The 21,443-nt window shown below is 41.8% G+C and overlaps 1 protein-coding gene across 1 annotated transcript in view; it reads left to right on the top strand.

Annotated features, from left to right (window-relative positions):
- Positions 1-20,935, top strand: part of nr3c2 (nuclear receptor subfamily 3, group C, member 2) — a 62,666-nt gene extending 41,731 nt beyond the window's left edge. Inside the window, exons 4-9 of the mRNA XM_034540203.1 lie at positions 3,419-3,535; positions 7,506-7,850; positions 9,423-9,567; positions 13,265-13,395; positions 19,506-19,663; positions 20,454-20,935. Coding sequence (XP_034396094.1) covers positions 3,419-3,535; positions 7,506-7,850; positions 9,423-9,567; positions 13,265-13,395; positions 19,506-19,663; positions 20,454-20,609 — 1,052 coding nt within the window. The 3' untranslated portion in view covers positions 20,610-20,935. The remainder of the gene's footprint in view (positions 1-3,418; positions 3,536-7,505; positions 7,851-9,422; positions 9,568-13,264; positions 13,396-19,505; positions 19,664-20,453) is intronic.
- Positions 20,936-21,443: the final 508 nt, after the last annotated feature.

Raw genomic sequence — 21,443 nt, 5'->3', positions numbered from 1 at the left:
AATTGAATAAACCCTCAGCAACAGATATGCTGAAGGTGTATTGCATGCACGAGGATATAACTCGTTCACATATGCACACACACTCCTTCCTATGTGCCCTGACCTTCAGTGGATATAATCTGACCTCCAACTCTTCCTGCTCCCCGGTGACACCTTTGTTCTTTGACATCAATGCAAAAATAATGCAGTCAGTGGGTCACACCTTTTGTGTTCAGCCAAATGAGCAGTGACAATCTGATGTGCTTCATCAGCTTTCTTCACTGATGACGGGTGAGCTGAAGGTACAGTACGACCGGTTAGTCCGGTGTACCAAATGCTATGCTGCAGATGCACCTCAAATGCACAAAGAAAGGAGGCTCAGAAGAAAGGGATCCTTTCTGGTGTAACCCCATAGTCTGAAAACACTTTATTGATATGATACAGTCAAATAGAAATCTTTTTAATTGTTTCTTGACAAACAGTTGAAAAAAAATGTGTTGCACCGTGGGTGAGAGTGCTGTCAAACTGATTTTGGAGTCAAACCGATTTTATCATAAACACTGCAATACCTGGCTGTCGTTCCACATCGTAAATCCTCCAAATACCAGATTGAGGCCTAAATAATGACTCGACACATTATGTAAAAAAAGGCAGCAGATGGTGCAACATCTTTGTGAAATGTAAATGCACAGGACAACGCTTACGAGATACATAGCAGATACTTATGGAAGTAAAGAGATTAGTAAACAAAATAACAGCTTCTATCACATTCTGTGTTAACTTCTGCACCCTCATAACACTCCAGACAAGGACATTTAATTGTGTAGTCACATCCAACACAGCTGTTTGTGTGTTGACCAAAGAACTGCAGTTGCGACTTGCTGCTGGCCCAGTGCTAACAACAATTACATGTTGTTGTTTTTGTTGTTGTTCTTTGGTATTTTTGTTGTATTTTTGTTTTGTTGTGTAATTTAAGTTGAATTAATAACCGATGAGCGACGATCACAGCAATAATAATAATAGTAATGCATTTTATTTATAAAGCACTTTTCATTCAAAAAGAATCTCAGAGTGCAGAATTGACCAAATGCTTTGTGAATGGATGGTTAAATGGCAAAAATCGATGAGAGTGACATCTTGACATTTTGAGCACATCCTTTAGTTATTTGCCGTCTTGTGACTGCAGGACCGGCTTGCAACTACGAAATCTGCAGCCACGATAAATACTAAATATGAACGTGGGCCAGCTACTGTATCTGAGAGGCTATTTACACAACCAGGGGCCTGACCACTTGTGTCTGGTGGCTATTCACAAATGTCAGGTTGAAGGCTATATTTTAGCAAAGCCCTGAATCTGTCTGACTCCTGTTTGTACAGCAATGATTCTTTTTTTTTAGGATTCCCACTTGTTAAAGTGGGGTCCCCATAGGAAAGAGTATTCCTTTCAGAAGGATGTCCTCATAATTGAGGATGCTGGAGCTGACAGACAACAGAGACTACTCAGCGGGTTGTTGCCAGATTGTGAGATCATTAGCTAAAAGTAGACGTGAGTGGACTCCATTAAAAAACTCTGAGGGTTGCCATGTAATGGAGAATGCTGACAGAGTGGGCATTGTACCAGCAGACAGGAGTTTTGATAAGGATGTCAAGTTTATTACAGTATCTGAGGAATTTAAAACCATTTTAATAGGAGATGAAATGATGATATCTTTTTGAAACGATTTCCAAGGTAAGACTAAAAAGTAGCATTCATCAGTAGGTTGATAAGCAAATGCACATATTCAGAGGTAAACACGCTGTGCAGGGGCATGCGAGTGCATGCACACACAGTACATAAATAAACAACTTCGCTCTCCTTTTTGGATACACACACAGTGGCGCGCACACACACCATTGGACTACGACTTTGCCTGTCTCAATAAAGTGTATTTCACTCTAACAATTATTACAAGATTCACGGAATGAGCAGAACTGTTGACAGGAAGGCTCCAGAGTTTTTCAGAAATGCCAATTGGTCCGGCCCATCCAAACAAGTGTGTGTGTGTGTGTGTGTGTGCGTGCGTGCGTGCACGAGGGGGGTGGGGAAGGGGATGGCTGCGTTGTGTTTCCTGTGTCGCAGTTTACTGTTTTTTAGAGCAAGAAAAATGGGCTTATGTAACGGTCATGTGATTTAGCCAGAAATAGTGGTGGGGCTACAGCTGCTGCCTCTCCTCCTGCAGCTCGGTTCCTTGGCTTTTGGCAGCAGCCAGACAGACACACTGTGCACTACTCCTGCTAGCTCAGAAAACAACTTCTGCTCAGTCCGACACACAAACACAAATACTGTACTGTAGATGCAACAAACGCGATGCACAGAATGCACATGTATGAGCAAGCTGTACGTAAACAACGCACAAGCTTTCATGCCAGAAATCTCGGGTACTTTTGAAGAACATGAAGACGAACATTCAGGGAAACACAGATATACATTGACCTGCCAGTATGTGCATGCACACTACCATATACACCATCAGAGATTAATTCAAAAAATCGACACTAAGGGAGACAAGCCATGTACTGGGGTCATTGGGGTCACTGCACCACACTATACCACTCCATCTGGGTTGTGTTGTGAAGTCCATGTGTGTATTTGTTTGTGAAAGCAGCTACAACATTCACAGTATTTCTTTTTTTTTTCTAAATTGCCAAGTGGAGCAGCTTTGGCGGTGTGTGTGTGTATGTATGGGAGTGAGCGAGTGAATGACTGTATGTGTGCACGAGCATGAGCCTGCCTGTGTGTGGGCGTATGGCGCTCTGAGGCTGGCGGACGTGTGGAAAAAAGGGAGGAAAAAAAGTGGGATGGAGTCACAGAGAAGGAGAAGACTGGAGGAGGAGAGGAGCTGTACAGTGAAGAACTAGTGAAGCGGAAGGAAGCGCTCTGAAATGGGAGATCATTGGGTTTAGCTAAGGGCTAGGCAGGAGGCAGGAGGGATTCTCGCCATGTTAGCATCACTGTCAGGAATAGTCTAGCTGCAGCCAGTGTCCTGGGTGCAGCGAATATTAATACCCTCATGCCATATACTGTAAAATACACCATTAGTCATGCGTTCTAGAATGTGAGAGTGGAATAATCACAATTTTGATCATTTTCATAGTGAAAGTCGTGAAATGTAGATCTTTTACATTTTCACGTTTTTTCTGTGTTGACCTACATTACACAACAGCCTCTACAGTAGAATCATACATTTACTTCTGTTCATTTAAATCACATTCATACAAATAGGATTCATATTACATAAGTTGGCTTTCTTTAACTTCGTCTTTATTGCTCTATTTTCTTTGTTTTTGTTTATCTTTGCTGCTCATCACTTTGAAAATATCATGGAACGTCGGTTCCCACCATCGGTTCCCACCATCGGTTCCCACCATCGTTCTGATAATGTGTCCTGTCTTTCTGTAGGTCAGCACAACTACCTGTGTGCCGGGAGAAATGACTGCATCATCGACAAGATCCGAAGGAAAAACTGTCCAGCGTGTCGCGTACGGAAGTGTCTCCAGGCCGGGATGAACCTCGGAGGTGAGGAGTCACACCCTGATTACAGATGTGCCCTGTCACGTGTCTCAGACATGACATTTGAGTCAGCCTCGCTCTGCTTATGATAACTGAAAGATATGGAAAAGTAGGTCTGGCTGTAGTCACAGGAGGCCCGAGGATGCTGAGTCATAGGATTTTTGTGTGTATGCGTGTGCATATCGTAGCCTATATCTGAGCACAGTGTGCATCATGCATCTACAGAGGGTGTAGATCTACAGTACTCCGTATGATGCCAGCTGACAAAGTTACTGTATTGTATTATGAGGAAAGATGACACCGTAGTTGAGAGGGATTTGGAATGAAATTAATTAATTTATTGCCACTGGCATATTCCAATTCAGTCGGAGTGGCATATACAAGGCTAAAAGCATACTTGATATGTGTTCAGTCCATTAGAGTAATTGAAATTACAAAGGTTATGCTCCCCAAGGATACTAAATTCAAATGAGAATGTAAATGTATAGAAATATGTGGTAGGGCTGTCAAATTACTAACTAAAAATAAAGGTGGCCAAAGGGGGAACATGCACAGCGACAGAGAGTTGACTGCATCATGCTTGTTAGTGAATTATTTGTCTTCCAAATTAATCCAAAGAGAAATATTTGCAAATTGGAATGACGTGGAGCAATAGCAATGGGGAGAGGATTTAATAGCTGCCTATGGAAAGACTAGCTGTGCTGCTGTGCACTGTAATTTCTATGCAAGATTCCTTAATTTGTTGTCAAAACCGTTTCTAGAAATTACTTTAAAGTATTTCTTTCATAATGATCACCACCTATCTTTTTGCTCCCCGCTAAATATCATTTTACCCTGAGGCATATGATACAACAAAGTTGCACCATTTGTGTGATATTGCATGCTTTGGGATTGTATCTGTTCGGATATGCAATGAGATGAAAGTGTGAAAGCAGTGAATATTTCACTTCATCCTACATATTTTAGCACTTTTGAAAGATTCTGTGAATTATCTAAAGTACTGTTCAGTATTAGGCTACTGGTTTATGAAAAGTCTGTTGTGTGCAAATGCACTAGAAATCTCCGCTGTCATGTCAAATCAAGTTTAATTAGCCCAATATCCCATAAAAGATGTGATAGGCTTTTACAGGCCCACAACAGCAACGGCTCCAAGCCTCTCTCAGGTTCACTGAGTCCTTTATGAACTTAGCAATGATTTGGTTAATGGCCATAGGAATGCGGTACTCGTTTCTTATTTTCACAAATAGGTGTTATTTTCTGATGAAGTGATGATGCTAATGAGCTTCATTTAACAGGATAATGATTTACACACTTATTGTTGTGCAGGGTTTAAATGCGCAAGGACCACCCAGGTGTTCACAGAAGATAATCAATAATAAACAAGAGAGGACTTCCATTATTAGTGCAGTATGACATGTTTTTCATCTGGGGCAGGATTTCTAAATCAGCAGTTAGATTGCTTGGTTAAAGTGCTCATAATGAGGTTAAAACGTGCTCATAATGAGAGCAAAAATGGCTAAAAATGTCAGAGATGAGGTTACTCTTGTTTCCTTATTGTTCAAGGCCTGCGCCTCTGAATGTTACACATTTATCCTCGAGACAATCGTAATCTCTAATAGTACATCATAAAATAGACAAATGAGCACTGATTGGGAAAATAAATTCCAGAAAAGCCCTTTATGATCCATTTCAATGCACTGTGAAGGTGCAAACACATATTTTGTATGGCTAATTGGATTCTCTTGCTTATGTTTAAGTCAACAAAACTACTGTGAAATGGATGTATTATAGATTAATTAATACAGAGTCATTGACGTCGCCACTCTCCTCACGCATGTCCAGTGTTCATGCAGACAGCAGAGTGACAGTAACAGACTCACTCACAGGGAATAGGAGCCTATGGTGGACGGCAGGAGGAAGGGTGGCCTTGTGACATGCTATATATATGAGTAGCAGTGTTGAAGTGCTGCATGCAGCGACAGCAGAGCAGAACAGTGGAGAAGAGTAGCCACAACAAAATGCATCTTCAAAAGACTGACGCTGTCACTCAATCAGCCATGTATAACTCATGCAATATATAAAATCACTCCTCTAAAACATACACTGAGAACAGCACAGAGGCAACAGGGGAGTGACGGAAAAAAACTATGAAATGAAACCCACATTACTGAGTCTGACATTAGCTTTACAGCTGTAATAGCTGGGGTCCCGCCCCCTGGAAGGTTAGCCTCTGACAATGAACCTCCAACAACTTGGTTGAAAGGGATTCATTCAAATCCAACAATGCACCGTGTGTCAATCAGATACAGACACGTCAATTTAGCAGCAGGTCATTATTAACTTAAGCATATTACAGGCACAAAAACATGACCTGAAGTAAACGCGTCTCTTTCATGAAATGTTACGGAGTGTTGAAATGCAGCAGATGACCATGAGTCATGAATAAAAGCTTAATGTTGTCAATGAGTGTTTGAGTAGCAGCGGAGTAACCCATTAAATGTAAACTTGGCTGTGTAGATCGGATTTTGATATTAAGACAAGGAAAGAAAGCTGCCAGTTTCCCCAATGGTAAAGAATATAAATATTTCTGTAACACTGGCTACATATCAAGTGTGTGTAAAGAAGTGAAAGTGATGACCAACTTCATGGGAAAATAATATAATGAATTAATCTCATGTTTAAAGTGGAGTCGTGTTCATGTTACTGCCAATGTAGACTAGTATCATCGAACATGATTTCAAATATTGATATTTTTTCAAGGTCTTGTATCAAAGAAAGAAATTCCAGTATCGTGACAACACTACTAAAGTCACTAAGTACATTTACTTTTGAGACCACTACATTTATTTGACAGCTTTAGTTATTTAGCTAAATTAAATGGATTGATTCAAAATACAAATAAACCAATAAATTATGACACACAACTATGAATTAACCTATTCAAGAATACATAAATAATTCAAATTTCCTTCACATTTACCAGATGCAAAATTATAGTGAACACATTCACGAAACAATAATCCAATAATGTATATTTATATGATGATTTAATCTGTCATTCTGCATAGTGAGTTGGCCTTACTTTTACTTTTAGTACTTTATTACTTGTTCTTGATGCAGAACGTTTAGTATTTTAGTATGTAGTATTTCTACACTGTAGTATTGCTATTTAAGTAAAATATCTGAATATTCCTTCCAACCACTGGACCTGGGTTAAGAGTCAAACAGTTAAATTCAAAGAAAAACAACAGATTAGCACAAACAAAAAAACACAAGTAAAATCAGCTCATTCAGTCACTAGCTGGCTAAATCCAGTGCGATAACGATGATAGGAGCAGAAATTTAGTAGCCAACAGATGCAATGACAGTATGAATTCATAAACAAGTCTGTCCTGATACCAAAGCTGAAACACAACTAAACAGCCACCAACAGTAACATTAATCTGCATATCTGACAAACATGTGTCTTTAGCACGTTAGCTAACCAGCAGTTCTTACTTTGTCTTCCCAGCAGTGAAAATAATCCCCGAGGCGGGACAGGAAACCTCCAGCTTCCATCTTGAGGTCCATAGTTTGTGTATCAACGTTGAATAAACTTCCGACAAACGAATTTGGGGAACACCGGCAGCAGCTAACATTAGCGCACATAATAGTTCGCCAGCCTGCTAAAGAAATGAGAGCTCATTTAAAAGAAAAGAAAAGAAAAGATGACCTTGTTGCACACATTACAAATGAAACTGTGCTAGTGATTGTGTGCTTTTGGTTTTTACTGGACTTTATTCTTTGACACCATTCAGACTTGCTTATCACATTGCGTTAAAATGAAAGATTTCACAACACAAAAACTCATATTATATCTATATTTGTTCTTTTAATTATACCTGCACAGTGTGTTTCACATGGCAATCCTAACTTGTGAATTTAAGAAATGCCGCCACCATCGATGTGTTAATGAAGGCTGTTGTGTTCCCCACAGCACGGAAGTCCAAGAAGTTAGGGAAGCTGAAGGGTGTCGGCGAGGACCTGCAGGGCTCTAAGGACGTCCAGACCGCCACAGGTGGCGGTGGAGGCGGTTACCTGTCGTCAGAGAAGGAGCTCAACGCCAGCGCTGCCAATGCCCTGGTGCCCCATGGGCCCGGGGTGGTCACACCTTTTCTGCCACCCTCCATCTGCAGTGTGTTGGAGCTGATTGAGCCTGAAGAGGTGTACTCTGGCTATGACAACACGCAGCCCGACACCACTGACCACCTGCTGTCCAGTCTCAACCGCCTGGCCGGAAAGCAGATGGTACGCATGGTGAAGTGGGCCAAAGTACTTCCAGGTTAGTGACCAGCAGATCGGGGTTTTTTTACGCCATAATTAGAAAGTAGTGTGAAAAGGTGCGTGGACAGATATGCGTAGAGAAAATTAAGTGTGTGAATTAAGTTTTAAAAGTTATGTTTTGTTTATTAGATTTAAATTCATTAGATTAAAATAGCTGGGAAATGCAATACATTGTATATGTTCAGCATAATACAAATGTATTTATTTCATAAATGTTCAAATTGTTTATATTATTTATATAATTACTTTATTATTAGTATTTTAGTTTTATTTATGGATATGTCAAAGAAAATGGATAAAAGCATCAGTCTGATAAATTACTGGAGCCTATACTGTTTTTGTGGACCAAGGTTTTATGAAGACAACATGCCTATATCTTTTGATGTTGCATTTTGAGAATGCAACACTCTTAGTTTTGTCATGACACTGAATTTTTATTTTGAATATTAGGTCAGGAAATGATCCTGTAAAGCGTCAACAAGATTAGGAAGGGAATCCAATTTAACCATTAAAACAAATCAAGATTAAGATTTCCAAACAGAACTCATTTACATTATCGTTGAACAGAAAATCTGATGTCTCTCTCTCATTAATTTTGTACCTTTTTAAACTACCGCATTAGAATAAAAAATTATAAAAACACAAGTTCCCCCTAAAATGCCAGTCAGTGGGAGACATTGAAACATGCCTCACAGGTAGCTCTTTGAGGCTTTTTAATTTGCTGTATTGCAAATATTTGATACCTCCACGGTGTCTGCTTGCCATATCCGGATGTATAAATAGAAGGGGAGCCAGACACGAGGGTCAAAATGAGTACCTTCGACTTTCAGATATGCCACCGCCTGCATTCAGCTAACATTTGGATAAGGCAGGTCCAACACACAGTGCAACATGGAACGATACTGTCAGTATGACCCGAATATTTCCCGGGAAGTCAGACTTGTTTGTCAATGGGAGAAACATTACCAGCACATACTTTTCTGATAGGAACCTTTTAAAGTTGCCTGGAAAATATATAAATCTACTATTTTGATTCTCAACCAACCTTGTAATGAATACACACTGTCAAGCCGGGCATTTAACAAACCTTTTCTAGAAATACATATTTTATCTAATCATTCTATGTTGCAAAATGTACATGCATATTGACAAAAATAGTCCCTAAGCCTTGAAGGCACTTGTCTGTCCTCAGTTTGCCTACGTTTTGTACGAGCAGGACTTTCTTGCCAGAGTTTGATTGAGAGTTTGGCAAGTTTTCTATCTGACTCTATTTCCGGAGCTCCATAGACAACAAGCCAATAACTGCAGGCCTTGTGGGATTAACATAAAACAAGAATGGGTGAATACTCCTCCGTGCTTATCGTGTCGCAAACAAATATTGCCACAAATAAAGCTCACCGTAGCGAAGATATACGCAGTGCACGTGAGCGCACACGCGCAGCTAAATAAATGTCTTTTAAGGCGGTGCTTAACTCCAAATGCTTTGAGTCAACGCGTGAGTATTGCCAGCTTGCTTTCTTCTCACCAGCTTCGTCCGTGTCTGCTGTGTGTCTGCTTTTGTGTGTGTTAGGTTTCCGGGGCCTGCCCATTGAGGACCAAATCACCCTGATCCAGTACTCATGGATGTGTCTGTCCTCCTTTTGCCTCAGCTGGCGCTCCTACAAACACACCAATGGACAGATGCTCTACTTTGCCCCCGACCTCGTCTTTAACGAGTAGGTCCAAGCTTCCATATCTGCTGTGTCCTGATGTTATTAAAGTGTACCAGTCCTGACATTTGGCAATTGTCCAGATGTTAAATATTTGATGTGACACACATTTTTATATTATTTTCACAATGTAACAACGAGAGGGGGTAACTAAGTACTAAGGGACACTATTTAGCATTTCTGTGAATAGAATATGTATATAATATAAAATACATTTGATGTTGTCTGACGTCCTGCGGGATCCCCAACACACAAACATACAGATGTGAGGAAGAATAATTTGTTTTTCAGGGTGTCTAATTAGCAGATACGGTAATTGGTTGAACAATTGTGCTTTCTCTTAGTGTTTAGTAGTCTCTGCCTTTTTTTAGCTGCTCACCAGATGCAAATTTATGCATAGACGTACATTTTTGCGAGTGGAATTTGGAGAGTAAGGAGTGTATTTTCCTGCCGTGTTATTTTGAGCTTACACCATTTACATACCTGAAAACTATTCAAAGGGACAAAAGGAGTTGTTGTGGCAATGACGTTGTTGTTGTTAGGAAGTCATGGTGTACTGAAAACCAGGTCATGTTGTGCACCGGATTTCTGGCACTTCCCAGGGAAATACTGTACGTACATTTTGATAGTTCTTTAAATGCAGCACAGCGTAGCAATCGCAGTCAATGGCCCACTTGATCTGTGGTGCATGGCCGTCGGTGAATTGAATGTTGTAGAATGAATAAAAGAAATAGAATAGAGAATAGAAGCCTCTGTAGGCAGCCTGCTCTAGAGGAGCGGGTTCATTCACAGGCAGCTTTAAAAGCTCCAACTAATAGCTTGTGTAAGTCAATGTCAGTGGGTCAGTTTGTCCCAAATAAACAAATAAATAAACAGCGGCGCAAATGCCATTGTGCAACACGGCTTCAGACTCTGTGAGTTTGTATCACTGTGAGCTTAGTACAGTTGGTAAAGCCTCAGATTGCCACACCAGAGATCACCTGATCCTCTAATCAATGCAGTGCCAAGTGGATCACCATTCTTCGAGAATGATGCGTTTGCTTCTGTGAGATGACAACAGCTTTTGGAGGAAATCCAACTTTGTGGCAGGGACTTTTATAGTTTGTCATTTGGCAAGTTCAGTTTGGAATAAGTTCTAACAGAGAAAACATATGTGAAATACACATGCGTTTATATGGCAGATTAATATTTATGCTTTGCAGAGAAATTAAGATGTTTTCTTTACTCCGTATGCTGCCATGTGATGCTTTTACAGCATGCCTGTCTGTTTTGACGGATGTGCCCGGTACTCAGCTTGACAGAGGAGATGAGATGTAGAGTGGTCTGGATGTCACTGCTTTCTGCACTGTGTCTTGTCGGGCCTGTTATCAGGCTGTGGTGTGTTGCTAGCGTGTTGTTAACATTAGGAAGTCTATCCGATGTTGATAATGCTGTCAAAAATAAATGCACACAAAATCGGTCCATAACTTTGCATAGTCCTCCAGGGGGTTGGAGAGTGTACACTTGTTTCCATAGCTACTTAGTGCTTATTGACCCAGGACATGAAGGCATTTATTGAATAGACTGTCCGCTCACTCAGGTCTGAGAGTGGAATCTGTCTCTGATTGAGCGTAAATACTACAAAGACAGATGTGCATTTTACACTCAAAGACAAAGAGCCCTCATCTGGTCTTTGATGTGCAAACCGATAAACAAAGCTATTTTCTTTAAAGTTCTGGGCCCCCACTCGTGATTAGATTAATGTGCGACCTGGATAGGCAAAATGTATTATGTGTAACGGCAGAAAGGAAATGCAACATACGGCAGTGAGTTCTACTGCACACAGACACACAAGATAAGAGACAACATCCTTTGTTTGGGCCTTTTTCAGTCAGAACAGAGTTGGTTTTATGTGTAGAGAGCGGTGGCCAGTCAAATCCTTTCATTTGTATATGTTAAACACTCACAATCACAAGACATCAGTTTCATTGGTTGACAACACGGACAGCGACCACCAGTGAAAAATACACTTGTTTCGTCTGTTTGCAGATAATTAGCACGTTGAACAGCTAATATTTTAGTGTAAATGTCCGTCAGCTCACATTCAGTCCCAGTCTTTATTCTTAATACCACTGATAACAAAACAGTGTCCTTGGCTCGCAAACTGCATTCACCGGTGCAAGATGATTTATTTTGTGTCACTGTTCCCCTACCAGCTCAGCTGTCAATCAAACACACACACACACACACACACGGGGCCACCGATTCAGACAGCTGAAGGCTAAAGTAGCTTTTCTGATGTGCCTCACCTTTCTCTGCAGAATTAATAAATGAACAATACATTTATGTTGCCACACTATTTGATTGCATATGACTAATTGTGATTTTCTGAACAAACTGAATGTTGCTGGCTTCTTCCAGCCAACGATGAAACTTTCCTTCCTCCTCGGTTCTGTGCTCCTTTCTGAATCTTTTACCATAGAAACCGAGAAAGAGAGTGAGTTTGAGACAGAGAGAAACCGAGTGAGAGCCAGACAGAGAGATACAAAGAGAGGGAGAAGGTGGGAAGGAGATATTCCGGCCAGTTTCTTTTCCTCCCCAAAACCAGAAGCTCATTTTGGGCAGTGATTCAGCGAAATTGATTTCAGGAAGAGAGAGAGAGAGAGAGAGACGTGTGGGGACTTTAGAAACTCCTGCCCAAAGTTGTATCAAATGATGTTATGCTGCACTTTGCAAAACTGCTCACATACACAGTGCCGCTCATCAGGGAAACGTGTCTGCTCCTCACCCAGACGGTGTCCCGGTTTATCAGTTATTTAGTCGGACTGTACAGACGCAGCTGTACAGTAAATACTGTCAAATCCGTCTTGTGCTTTACTTTGAATATCAAGCACACCTTTCCAATCCCCTCCAAAGAATGTTTAGTCTAGTTGTTATCAGAGTGAAGTCTCCACCCTCACCGCCTATGTAATGATGCGGTTTCGGTGTATTGTGGGAAAAAGTCCAACCTCTTTCAAGTCGTGCCAGAACACTTGCGTTTAATTACCGTCGCCCCGATGCAAAGGTGATTTATAGCAAAGAGGAGTGGCATCTGAAGCCAGAGATTCCCCTGAATCTGTGGCATCTGCACAGCACATTTCTGATTGGCTCGTGCTTTATCCCCCGATAATGTTTCTTTGCTGTTTTTGTGCAGTCCGTGACGTAACCGAGATTACTTCGCTGATAAAATGTATGCGAGAGAGAGAGAGAGAGAGAGAGAGAGAGGTAGTGAGAAAGCGCCATGCACGACGAGCATGCGCAATTGCAGAGCACACTTAATGATGTCTTTTCAACACATCAAAGCACATACACTTGTTGAGTAATCACGTACATCTCTGTGTTGACATATGTTCATGTGCATGCACATGAACCTGCTGAAGTATGTTTCTTTGGTGGATGGGGTTAGATATGGGGTCTTTCGTAGCCTTAGAAAAGTGGTGCATCTGTGCTGTGATACTGTATTCAGAGCTCTGCAATCTGGGGGGGGGGGGTTTGGTATTCTGCTCTTAGCCCAGACCTGCAGGATCCTCCTCTGTAAGTTACATAAAATGATGACATCGAATCAGGCTGCGGTCGGATTGTAACTCATACTAATACAGGAGTCCGGAAAGAGATGCTACTTTTTGTGAAGCTAAAATTGTTTTTGTTGTTTCATCCCCCTCCCTCCTCCCTCTCTTTCACCCAGGGACCGCATGCAGCAGTCGGCCATGTACGACCTGTGTCTGGGCATGAGGCAGGTGAGCCAGGAGTTTCTACGACTGCAGCTGAGCTATGATGAGTACCTCTCCATGAAAGTCCTTCTGCTTCTCAGCACAGGTAGGCAGCAAGCTACAGGCCCTGCAACACCACTTATCTATTCAAGTTCTTCCCCGCAAACACACATTACTTCATTATAAATCGTTTTATAAAAAATAAATATATATATATTATGTTGTCAACATCAATTTCAAGCAATAATTAATTGACATTTCAGGCTATCCATAACTCAAACTGACTAACAAACATAATATGAATGCTTGGATTTCTGGCTATTAGGTGTGCAGACTAGACTTGAATTTCCTGGCTATTAGGTGTGCAGACTAGACATTAATAATAGAGACTGTTCTTTAATACCACTTTAAATCTTCGTGCCCGATAACAACTGCCAAGCATGTCACCGCAATGAGTGAACTGTTTTTTAAGCATTCAAACGTTGAGGACGAGGATGCTCCTTTTCTTCCCGATGCTGCATTCAAAGTAAATCCAAAGACGTTGGCGTCCTCTTTTAAAAGTACGATGGATATCACCCATAGATAGGTGATACTCCGTGTACCGTTGACTCTACCGCTATGGCGGTGCAGTAGGAGGCAGGATTCACGGACGTTTTACGGCCTCTGATAATCTGTAGTTTATTGTGTTTTTCTCTGCCTTCACACCACATACAGGCAAAGGTGCGGTGCCCGTAACGGCCTGAGCCACTCATTCCTCAACCACGGGAAGAGTATTGATACGGTCTCTTGTGTTCTGATCCTTCCACCGCACCCCCCTTGAGACTTGCTTTGGCAATGTTTGTGTACATTTTCCTTCTTTTTTTTTTCAAAGTCTGTTCGATTATCATTCCTGGTAATCCGTTAACGAGCATAACGAGCGTGGAAATAGACTTGACGCTGCTTGCACCTGTTTGTGTGGCGCAACTACGTTATATGCAAATAGAGAAAAGGGGGCAGTGGGTTTTTTAAAACAACATAAAACGGAGCAAAAGCTGCTCCGTTTTATGTTGTTTTATTGTTTGAATTGGCCATGGATAAAGAAAAACGTCTATCACTCGCTAAGAAAGGTCTCGCCGTGTTTCCCAAAGTGCACCCACAGGCACCGCAGCGTCACACAGAGGATGTGTTGGACCACAAAGCTCAGTTGGAAACTAAAAGCACGTTTTTTTTCCCCCACCACCTCAACACCCCGTGAGCTGCTGCCTTCAGTTCAATAGTAACAGTTAAAGATTCCGTGACGGCAGCTGTGTCATAACTTCACCCACTCGCAGCTTTTAAAAAATGAAATGATGCTGTTTTCTACATAAACATATGCTTCATGAAAGGCCTTTATCTGTGAGTGTCTTTGTGTCAATAGGTGTTCGATAATTCGACTGAGAGGGGCTTGGCAAGCTATTTGAAGAGTCTGCACGCTGGCCAGACTTCAAACTTTTTGAACTTCAGCACCGTAGTGCCAATCAGAAGAAATATTCATTGGCAAAGTTTTTTAATTTCCAGTAACTGAGGCCTCTCAAAGTGGCACGTGAATTCTGGACTCAACCATTTGAAACTAAACTTCATCTTAGTAGCATAAGATCTTTTCAATGTTCAATGTTTGGCCAATTAAGTTGCACTGTGATCCAAAATGAGTTATGACAAGTGCAACCATAGCAGGAGTTTATAGTTCTATTGGCATTACAATCAATTAAAAGGTCTAAACAGCTTTGAACTCATCATGTTTGATTGATGACATAAATGTCATCCTATTTATTCAAACACAATTCTAAAATGTTTTAATGTTATGGATATCAGATGAACTTTACTATAAAATGCCCAGACATTTATGTAACAATTCCCACCTAATTCCGATTTATTTTTGTATTACAGTTTAACAAATATTTAAGACTTTAAATGCATAAATGCAGTTTCTAAATCTAAATATGTACTGGAAATAAAGGGTATTATTTACCCGTATTTACAGTTGTACACATTCTGTCCATGGACATACAATCTATCCCTGACCTCTGGTTTAAGGTGGCTCTGGCTACGTAGTACAGAGGTGGAGTGAACATTGAATAGAGTGAATATTGGATGTTGGGAGAGATGAGGAAGAGAGAGAGAGTACAGAGAGGATGGAAAACCAGGAGGGAAAAGAGAGATTTAAAGAGTGAAATCAGACTAATGTTGACAGGGAGAGCTTGTGTTGGTGAGAAAGAGACAGGTGCATAGCTATAGGGAGAAAGAAACAGAAAACAAAGGGGCAGGGGAGTTGGCAGAGCTGGTCCTTCTGTTGCCATGGCCCCCCTCTCCTCTTCTCGCTGGTCCTCTGGAGATTTTCCAGAGAGTCCTGCTGTACTTAATAAAGGCCAGTCAAGCACCAGGCAACTCTCCAAGACCTGCTATTTTTTCTTTACTTCCTTCAAACCCTGGGCTGGAATTTTGAAGGAGAGGGTGTGGATAAAAGAAACTGGCACACAGCATTGAAACAGGGAATTTCAACCTGCTCTGGCTATCGGGTTTAGTCGAAATACAGCAGGAAAATACCGGGGATGGCAAGAAACTAATCATTCAGCATTTTTAATGCGCAGCAGAGAAGTTCCTGTACCTGTGAGCAACCGTACTCCGCCGTATGGAGGCTCGGCATAGATTCCAGCAAAAGCACTTAAAGCAGTCCCTGTCTGGATCTTTCTGAGGCACTGTGGGAAGCTCTCTTCGTTACAGCCAGGACCTCGTGGAAGGAGTAGCGGCGTCAATGTTTACAGAAGAGTTGTCAGAACTTGTCAGCTGAGCAAGTACTACAGAGTCATTGAGTGTGTGTGTGTGCGTGTGTGTGCGCCGGTTTGAAAAATGGTTGTGTGTTAAATAGAGAGAGAGCGAGAGGGGGAATGAGAGAAGGAGAGAGAGGGATGAAGAGAAAAGAGAGAAGGGCTGTTATTCCTCTCTGACCTTGGCTAAGGTTTCATTGAGCCTGTGGTGTCTCATGACCCTGTTTGGATTTGGAACAGGAGCAGTGGCCGGCTCAAGCCAGTTACGCTCCTCACCTCTACACAGACAGAGTGCTGCGGGATTATCTCGATCATTCTCTTACCAAACAGCCTCATTCCAGGTGGGGCGAGTGTACAGTGTGGATGCATGTGGTGTGCCACGTTCGTCAGTTAGTCACGCAACTGACGGATTGTTTTGAAATACTGTAATCATTTTTAATCTTACCAGTCATTACTCTCCTGGGTGATTGTTCCTGTTAATTACTGTAGTCGTGCTCAGGGCTAATTGTAGAAAGCCTAGTATTTAATTTAAACCGAGAGCCACCCTGTCAGTTTGGTATGCACCAGCAACCCAGAGCAGGAAGCTGCATGACCTTGAACGACATTGCTAATGGCATCTGCAAACTGCGCGAGTTATGTTTGCCTCTTTATGTTGCGTGCATTAGTACAAGAGCTTTTTCTGGGCTTTTGGTACAGCTGCATAAAATATGTCTGAGAGAGAGAGAGAGAGAGAAAAAAAAAAGCTCTCTACCTGCAGCGAACATCCATTTGCCCTATTTTGTGGCCGGTCATGGCAATGCCCTTTAATGGAGGGTCAGTTTCTAATCAGGGCGTATTTGGGTCAGTGGGAGGAAAACAAAAGGTTCAAATGCAGTCCGGAGTTTTAGCATGTTCTCATCATGTCAGCCATGATATGAAGCACCGGGGTCCAATCTGTTTTCATACCTGCTTTCCTCAACCGCATGCAAGTCATGCTTCAAGGTGATTGTGCATCAATGTAGGACTGGCCATATGGCAAACGATCTTAAAATCTTCCTAATTTAATTTATTTGTAAAAAAAAATAAAATAAAAAAAATCTGCAAAATGATCAGATTAAAAAAAATATATAATATTATACATTTAGAAAATGTGGTTGTTGATGATATTTTGATTTGTAATAGATTTTCTCCCAGCTCTCCACCGAAGCGAAGAGAAAGACGTAGAAAGAGAGGACGCGATGAAGCCAGACAAACACGCCTTCTCAGATTTATTGACCTACAGTGATCCGTTCTCAAAAAGCTGACATGAAGCAGGTTTCCGCTGCGGGCTATTCATTCTGCAGAACTCAGAACAGGTTCTGTCAGTTACTGCTTTTTTGTGTCGCTAATGGCTATACTCAAACGTACTGAGGAAAGCACATGAATTAGTTTTTTTTAAAGGGGGGTAATTTAAACCATTAGGGCCCCCAATTTTACAGTCTGCTGTAAAAGATACTTTTAGTAAGGTTTCCAAAACACGATGAAAAATGTGCGAGTCGTTAACAACCGTGGTGTCTTCTCGACATGTTCAGCCCGATCGCTGCGTCTGGTGACGACAACCGACCCCTTCTTTTCAAGGCAGACAGTTTGACTTGTCACAGTAGGAACGTTTAAGTGGATTTAATAGCAATGATGGGTGCATTCCATTTACGGGAGGTGCATGCTGGCTCACTCGAATAGCTTGCTGGGATACTTAATGGAACTGAGCTATTGTTCATGTTAAAGCATTTTATAGAGTAAAACATTAGTCGAGAAAATAATCAGAAGTTACTGCCCCCTATTCCACAACATTAAAGCAATATGTTTTTGGGAGGATTACATCTGTATCCATTTTCTTTATCTTATTATGAACACTGGCGTGGGAGTGGGCGTTGTGGATAAAGTCTTCAGTCATGGTATGATGATGATGTTATATTGTGATATATTACGTTTCTGGAAAGTTCATAGAAAAGCTGTCTCTGGGTAAATAACCAGAAATGTACGTCTTTTTTTAATACATCCATTTAAATACCTTACAAATGAAGGTACACATTACACACGTAAAATAAATAATAATAATAAAAAATCCTTTTATCATAAAACATTCCCACACTGATTTCCAGCATTGTGAAAGCCGACCCACCACACCCATAGATGCGGCTGCTTTGGTAGGCGCTACTGAGACATGGACGGTGGACAAAGTCATGTTGTGGGTCGTCTGAGTAAGAAGTCCATCATCGTCTCTCAGTCTTGGCTGAAGGACAACTGAGGGCGTTCCCTCAGACTGAGTTGAGGTGGGCTCTTTGTGAGGCGAGGTGTCTTTTAATCTGGTAGCCAGCAGCTGAATGTCATTGAGGAGCTTTGGCAGACGTCCATATCTGTGACTTTGTTCTCCCGCACAGGGGAGAGAGAAAAATATTGCAGACATTTTCGATGCATCCTCGTGGTGCAGTTACCGTATCTCGGTCTAAATCTCTCCCATTACACTGCCGCCTTTTTTTTTTTTACTTGCAATGCACCATCCAAATCATTATTGCGTGAATGAAGGTTGGAGTAATTTAGGAGCTCTGGTCATTGATCAAACTTCTTGATAAATGAGGTTAAGTTGACAAATGATTAAGCTCTTTAACACACATAAGCACCGTTGTTCCCTTTTTGTCGCTGTCACTGAGGTAACTTTTAATCAATGTCTTCCAGAATATCGTCTTGTTGTCTTTCATGAATCAGTAGCTACATGTGAACTAATTAGCTCCTGAAATAGTGAAAGTTGTTTTAATGAGTCGCTAAATAGGCTTAGATTGTCAACACAGGAAAAATGTCCCCCACAAAAAAAAAAAGAAAAGAAGAAAAGGCTAATGTGTGTGAGTCCGACCGTGATTTACCGAGCACCTCTAATTACCCTTTACACGGTTACACATTCCCACATTAAAGGAGCATACCGGGCTTGGCCCATTAACTGCAGATGGTGATGATGGTAATGGGCATATTTCCACCATACATTTTTGGATGTATAACAATCAAGCAATGTATATTGCAGGCAGCTATTGGTTTTCACTCTATTCTGTATGATAGGAACATCAAATCAGAGAGACTTGGAACTTAAGAAACATAAACCAGTAGCCTCATTTTGTTGTATTCTTCTATTATGTACGTTTATTTGTTGTTGCTGTTTTCACATCAAAATAAACGTTGACGGCTGAGAATGGCTTGCTGGCTGCAGAACACCGACTCTTTTATTAAATATGATGATTATGTAAGACACGTTCAGGTGAATCGTGACAGATGACTGATATGTTTGAATCATTTCTAATAAATCTGCCCAGTATCTCATACATCAGTTGTTGTTTTTGTTGTACCAATATCGGGTCATGATATTTCATGACCCGATTTCCACTCAAATCCAGTTGATGACAGAGGGATTTGTTTTGTCTCCTAGTTCCCAAAGAGGGTTTGAAGAACCAGGCGGCGTTCGAGGAGATGAGGGTTAATTACATTAAGGAGCTCCGGCGTTCCGTGGGGAAAGCAACCAACAACTCTGGCCAAACCTGGCAGCGCTTCTTCCAGCTCACCAAGCTACTGGACGCCATGCATGATGTAAGTACCCTTGCCCCATCTGCCTCCCATGCCAATGGCCTACAGTACAGCACAGGCTTCCCTTGGCAGCCTCCCGGTGTGCCGTGCCCTCACACACACACACACACACACACACACACACACACACACACACACACACACACACAGCGAGCTGCCCAGTGGCACTGTTTTGAATAAAATGACAGCACAGTGGATTTCGGAGAACTTAGCGGTTCGATGGTGATGTTGGAATAAAGATTATTGCATGCCAATCACATCCTGCGGGGGAGGTTATTTTGGAAGAGGTAGTGACCAGCCCGTACTGGTGAATGGAACAGAAGGGGATCAATGCGAGCTCCCAGCTTATTGGACCAGAGTACACAGTGGTCACTGAGGCAAAAGTTTATGCCCGGGTCAACCGGTATGTGGCATAACGACAGTGTAGGCAAAGCCGCAAGAAGTGGGAGTCAGCAAGTGGGAGGTCACACAGATAAATGACAGGAATTCAATGACCCAAATGAGTGAATGGGGTTAGTGCTGGAAGGATGATGCTTCTTTAAAGGAGGGTTGTCCAGAACAAAAATCAGTGGTGCCCCCCAGTGGTGAGCTAGGAAGAATTGTAAAGGGGGCAGTGCCCCTCCAGAATGTAAACACACTCATATAAATATACAGTAGTCTTCTTAAATTCTCACATTTTAAGAACATTTTTTACAATAATCCCATCCTATAAGAAGGGGAACCTCTTTTTTTGTCAGCCAGAAACGAGCCATAACAATCTGCGTCTAAATCACTGTCTGTCTGTGTTGTCCAGCTGGTGGCGAACCTGTTGGACTTCTGCTTCTACACCTTTCGTGAGTCCCAGGCCCTGAAAGTGGAGTTCCCCGAAATGTTGGTGGAGATCATCAGTGACCAGATACCAAAGGTGGAGTCAGGCCTCACTCACACAATCTACTTCCACAAGAAGTGACTCCCTTAACAGTCGGGTGAGAAGCTGCATTAAGACCTGGAAGAAATGGGGGAAGAAGTTCAAAAAGAGAAATAAGTGCGAGGAATAGGCCAGACCAGTTGGCCCGCACCCGGTCGCCCAGTATGCCGCCGTCGTCCTCGTCTTGGATGGGAAGGTTACGCGACGTGGTGACGGAATTAAAACGGGGAGAACTGATTTGACCCTGCGGCCACCACGAGCAGGTCAGAGCTTTGAATAGTACGTGGAGCCGAGCACGACACGCCGAGAAGGACTTGAGACAAATGTGACAAAGCATCCCGAAGTACCCGCCCCCGTATTCCTTTGCCCCGCCCCTCCCCCCTTTCCCCAAAGACAGTATTTTCTATGGAGATAAAGCCATACATTTCTTAGGATGCGCTATATACATTCACTGCGGACACACACACACACACACACACACACACACACACACACACACGGAGGGACATTGATACACATGCTGTCAACATGCCTTCACACACAACTCACAGATGCACTCCCACATGCACTAAAATCAAAATCCCGTACAAATCTAGAGAGAACGTTTTTTTTGCAGATATTACATGTGGCTTATGCAGTCTTTCACAAATAATAGTGCGACAAAAAAAAGAAGAAAAAAAAAAGAAGAAAGCCAATACTTAGATTTCGCTTTGCAGTGTAGCAGCATACTGCAAGACAACAGGGGGATTATGAGGAGACAGAAATTGTAGACGGTAAGGCGAAAGGTCTATTTGAATATCATCCAAGGGCTATACAAGCGTCATCATAAACTAAATAATTATATTAAACCTAACAAGTCCAAGTTTCGATCTCAAT

The sequence above is a fragment of the Cyclopterus lumpus genome, chromosome 1 (genome assembly GCF_009769545.1).
Source record: "Cyclopterus lumpus isolate fCycLum1 chromosome 1, fCycLum1.pri, whole genome shotgun sequence".
NCBI classification, from domain to species: domain Eukaryota; kingdom Metazoa; phylum Chordata; class Actinopteri; order Perciformes; family Cyclopteridae; genus Cyclopterus; species Cyclopterus lumpus.
This window is presented reverse-complemented; position numbering and strand designations above follow the sequence as displayed.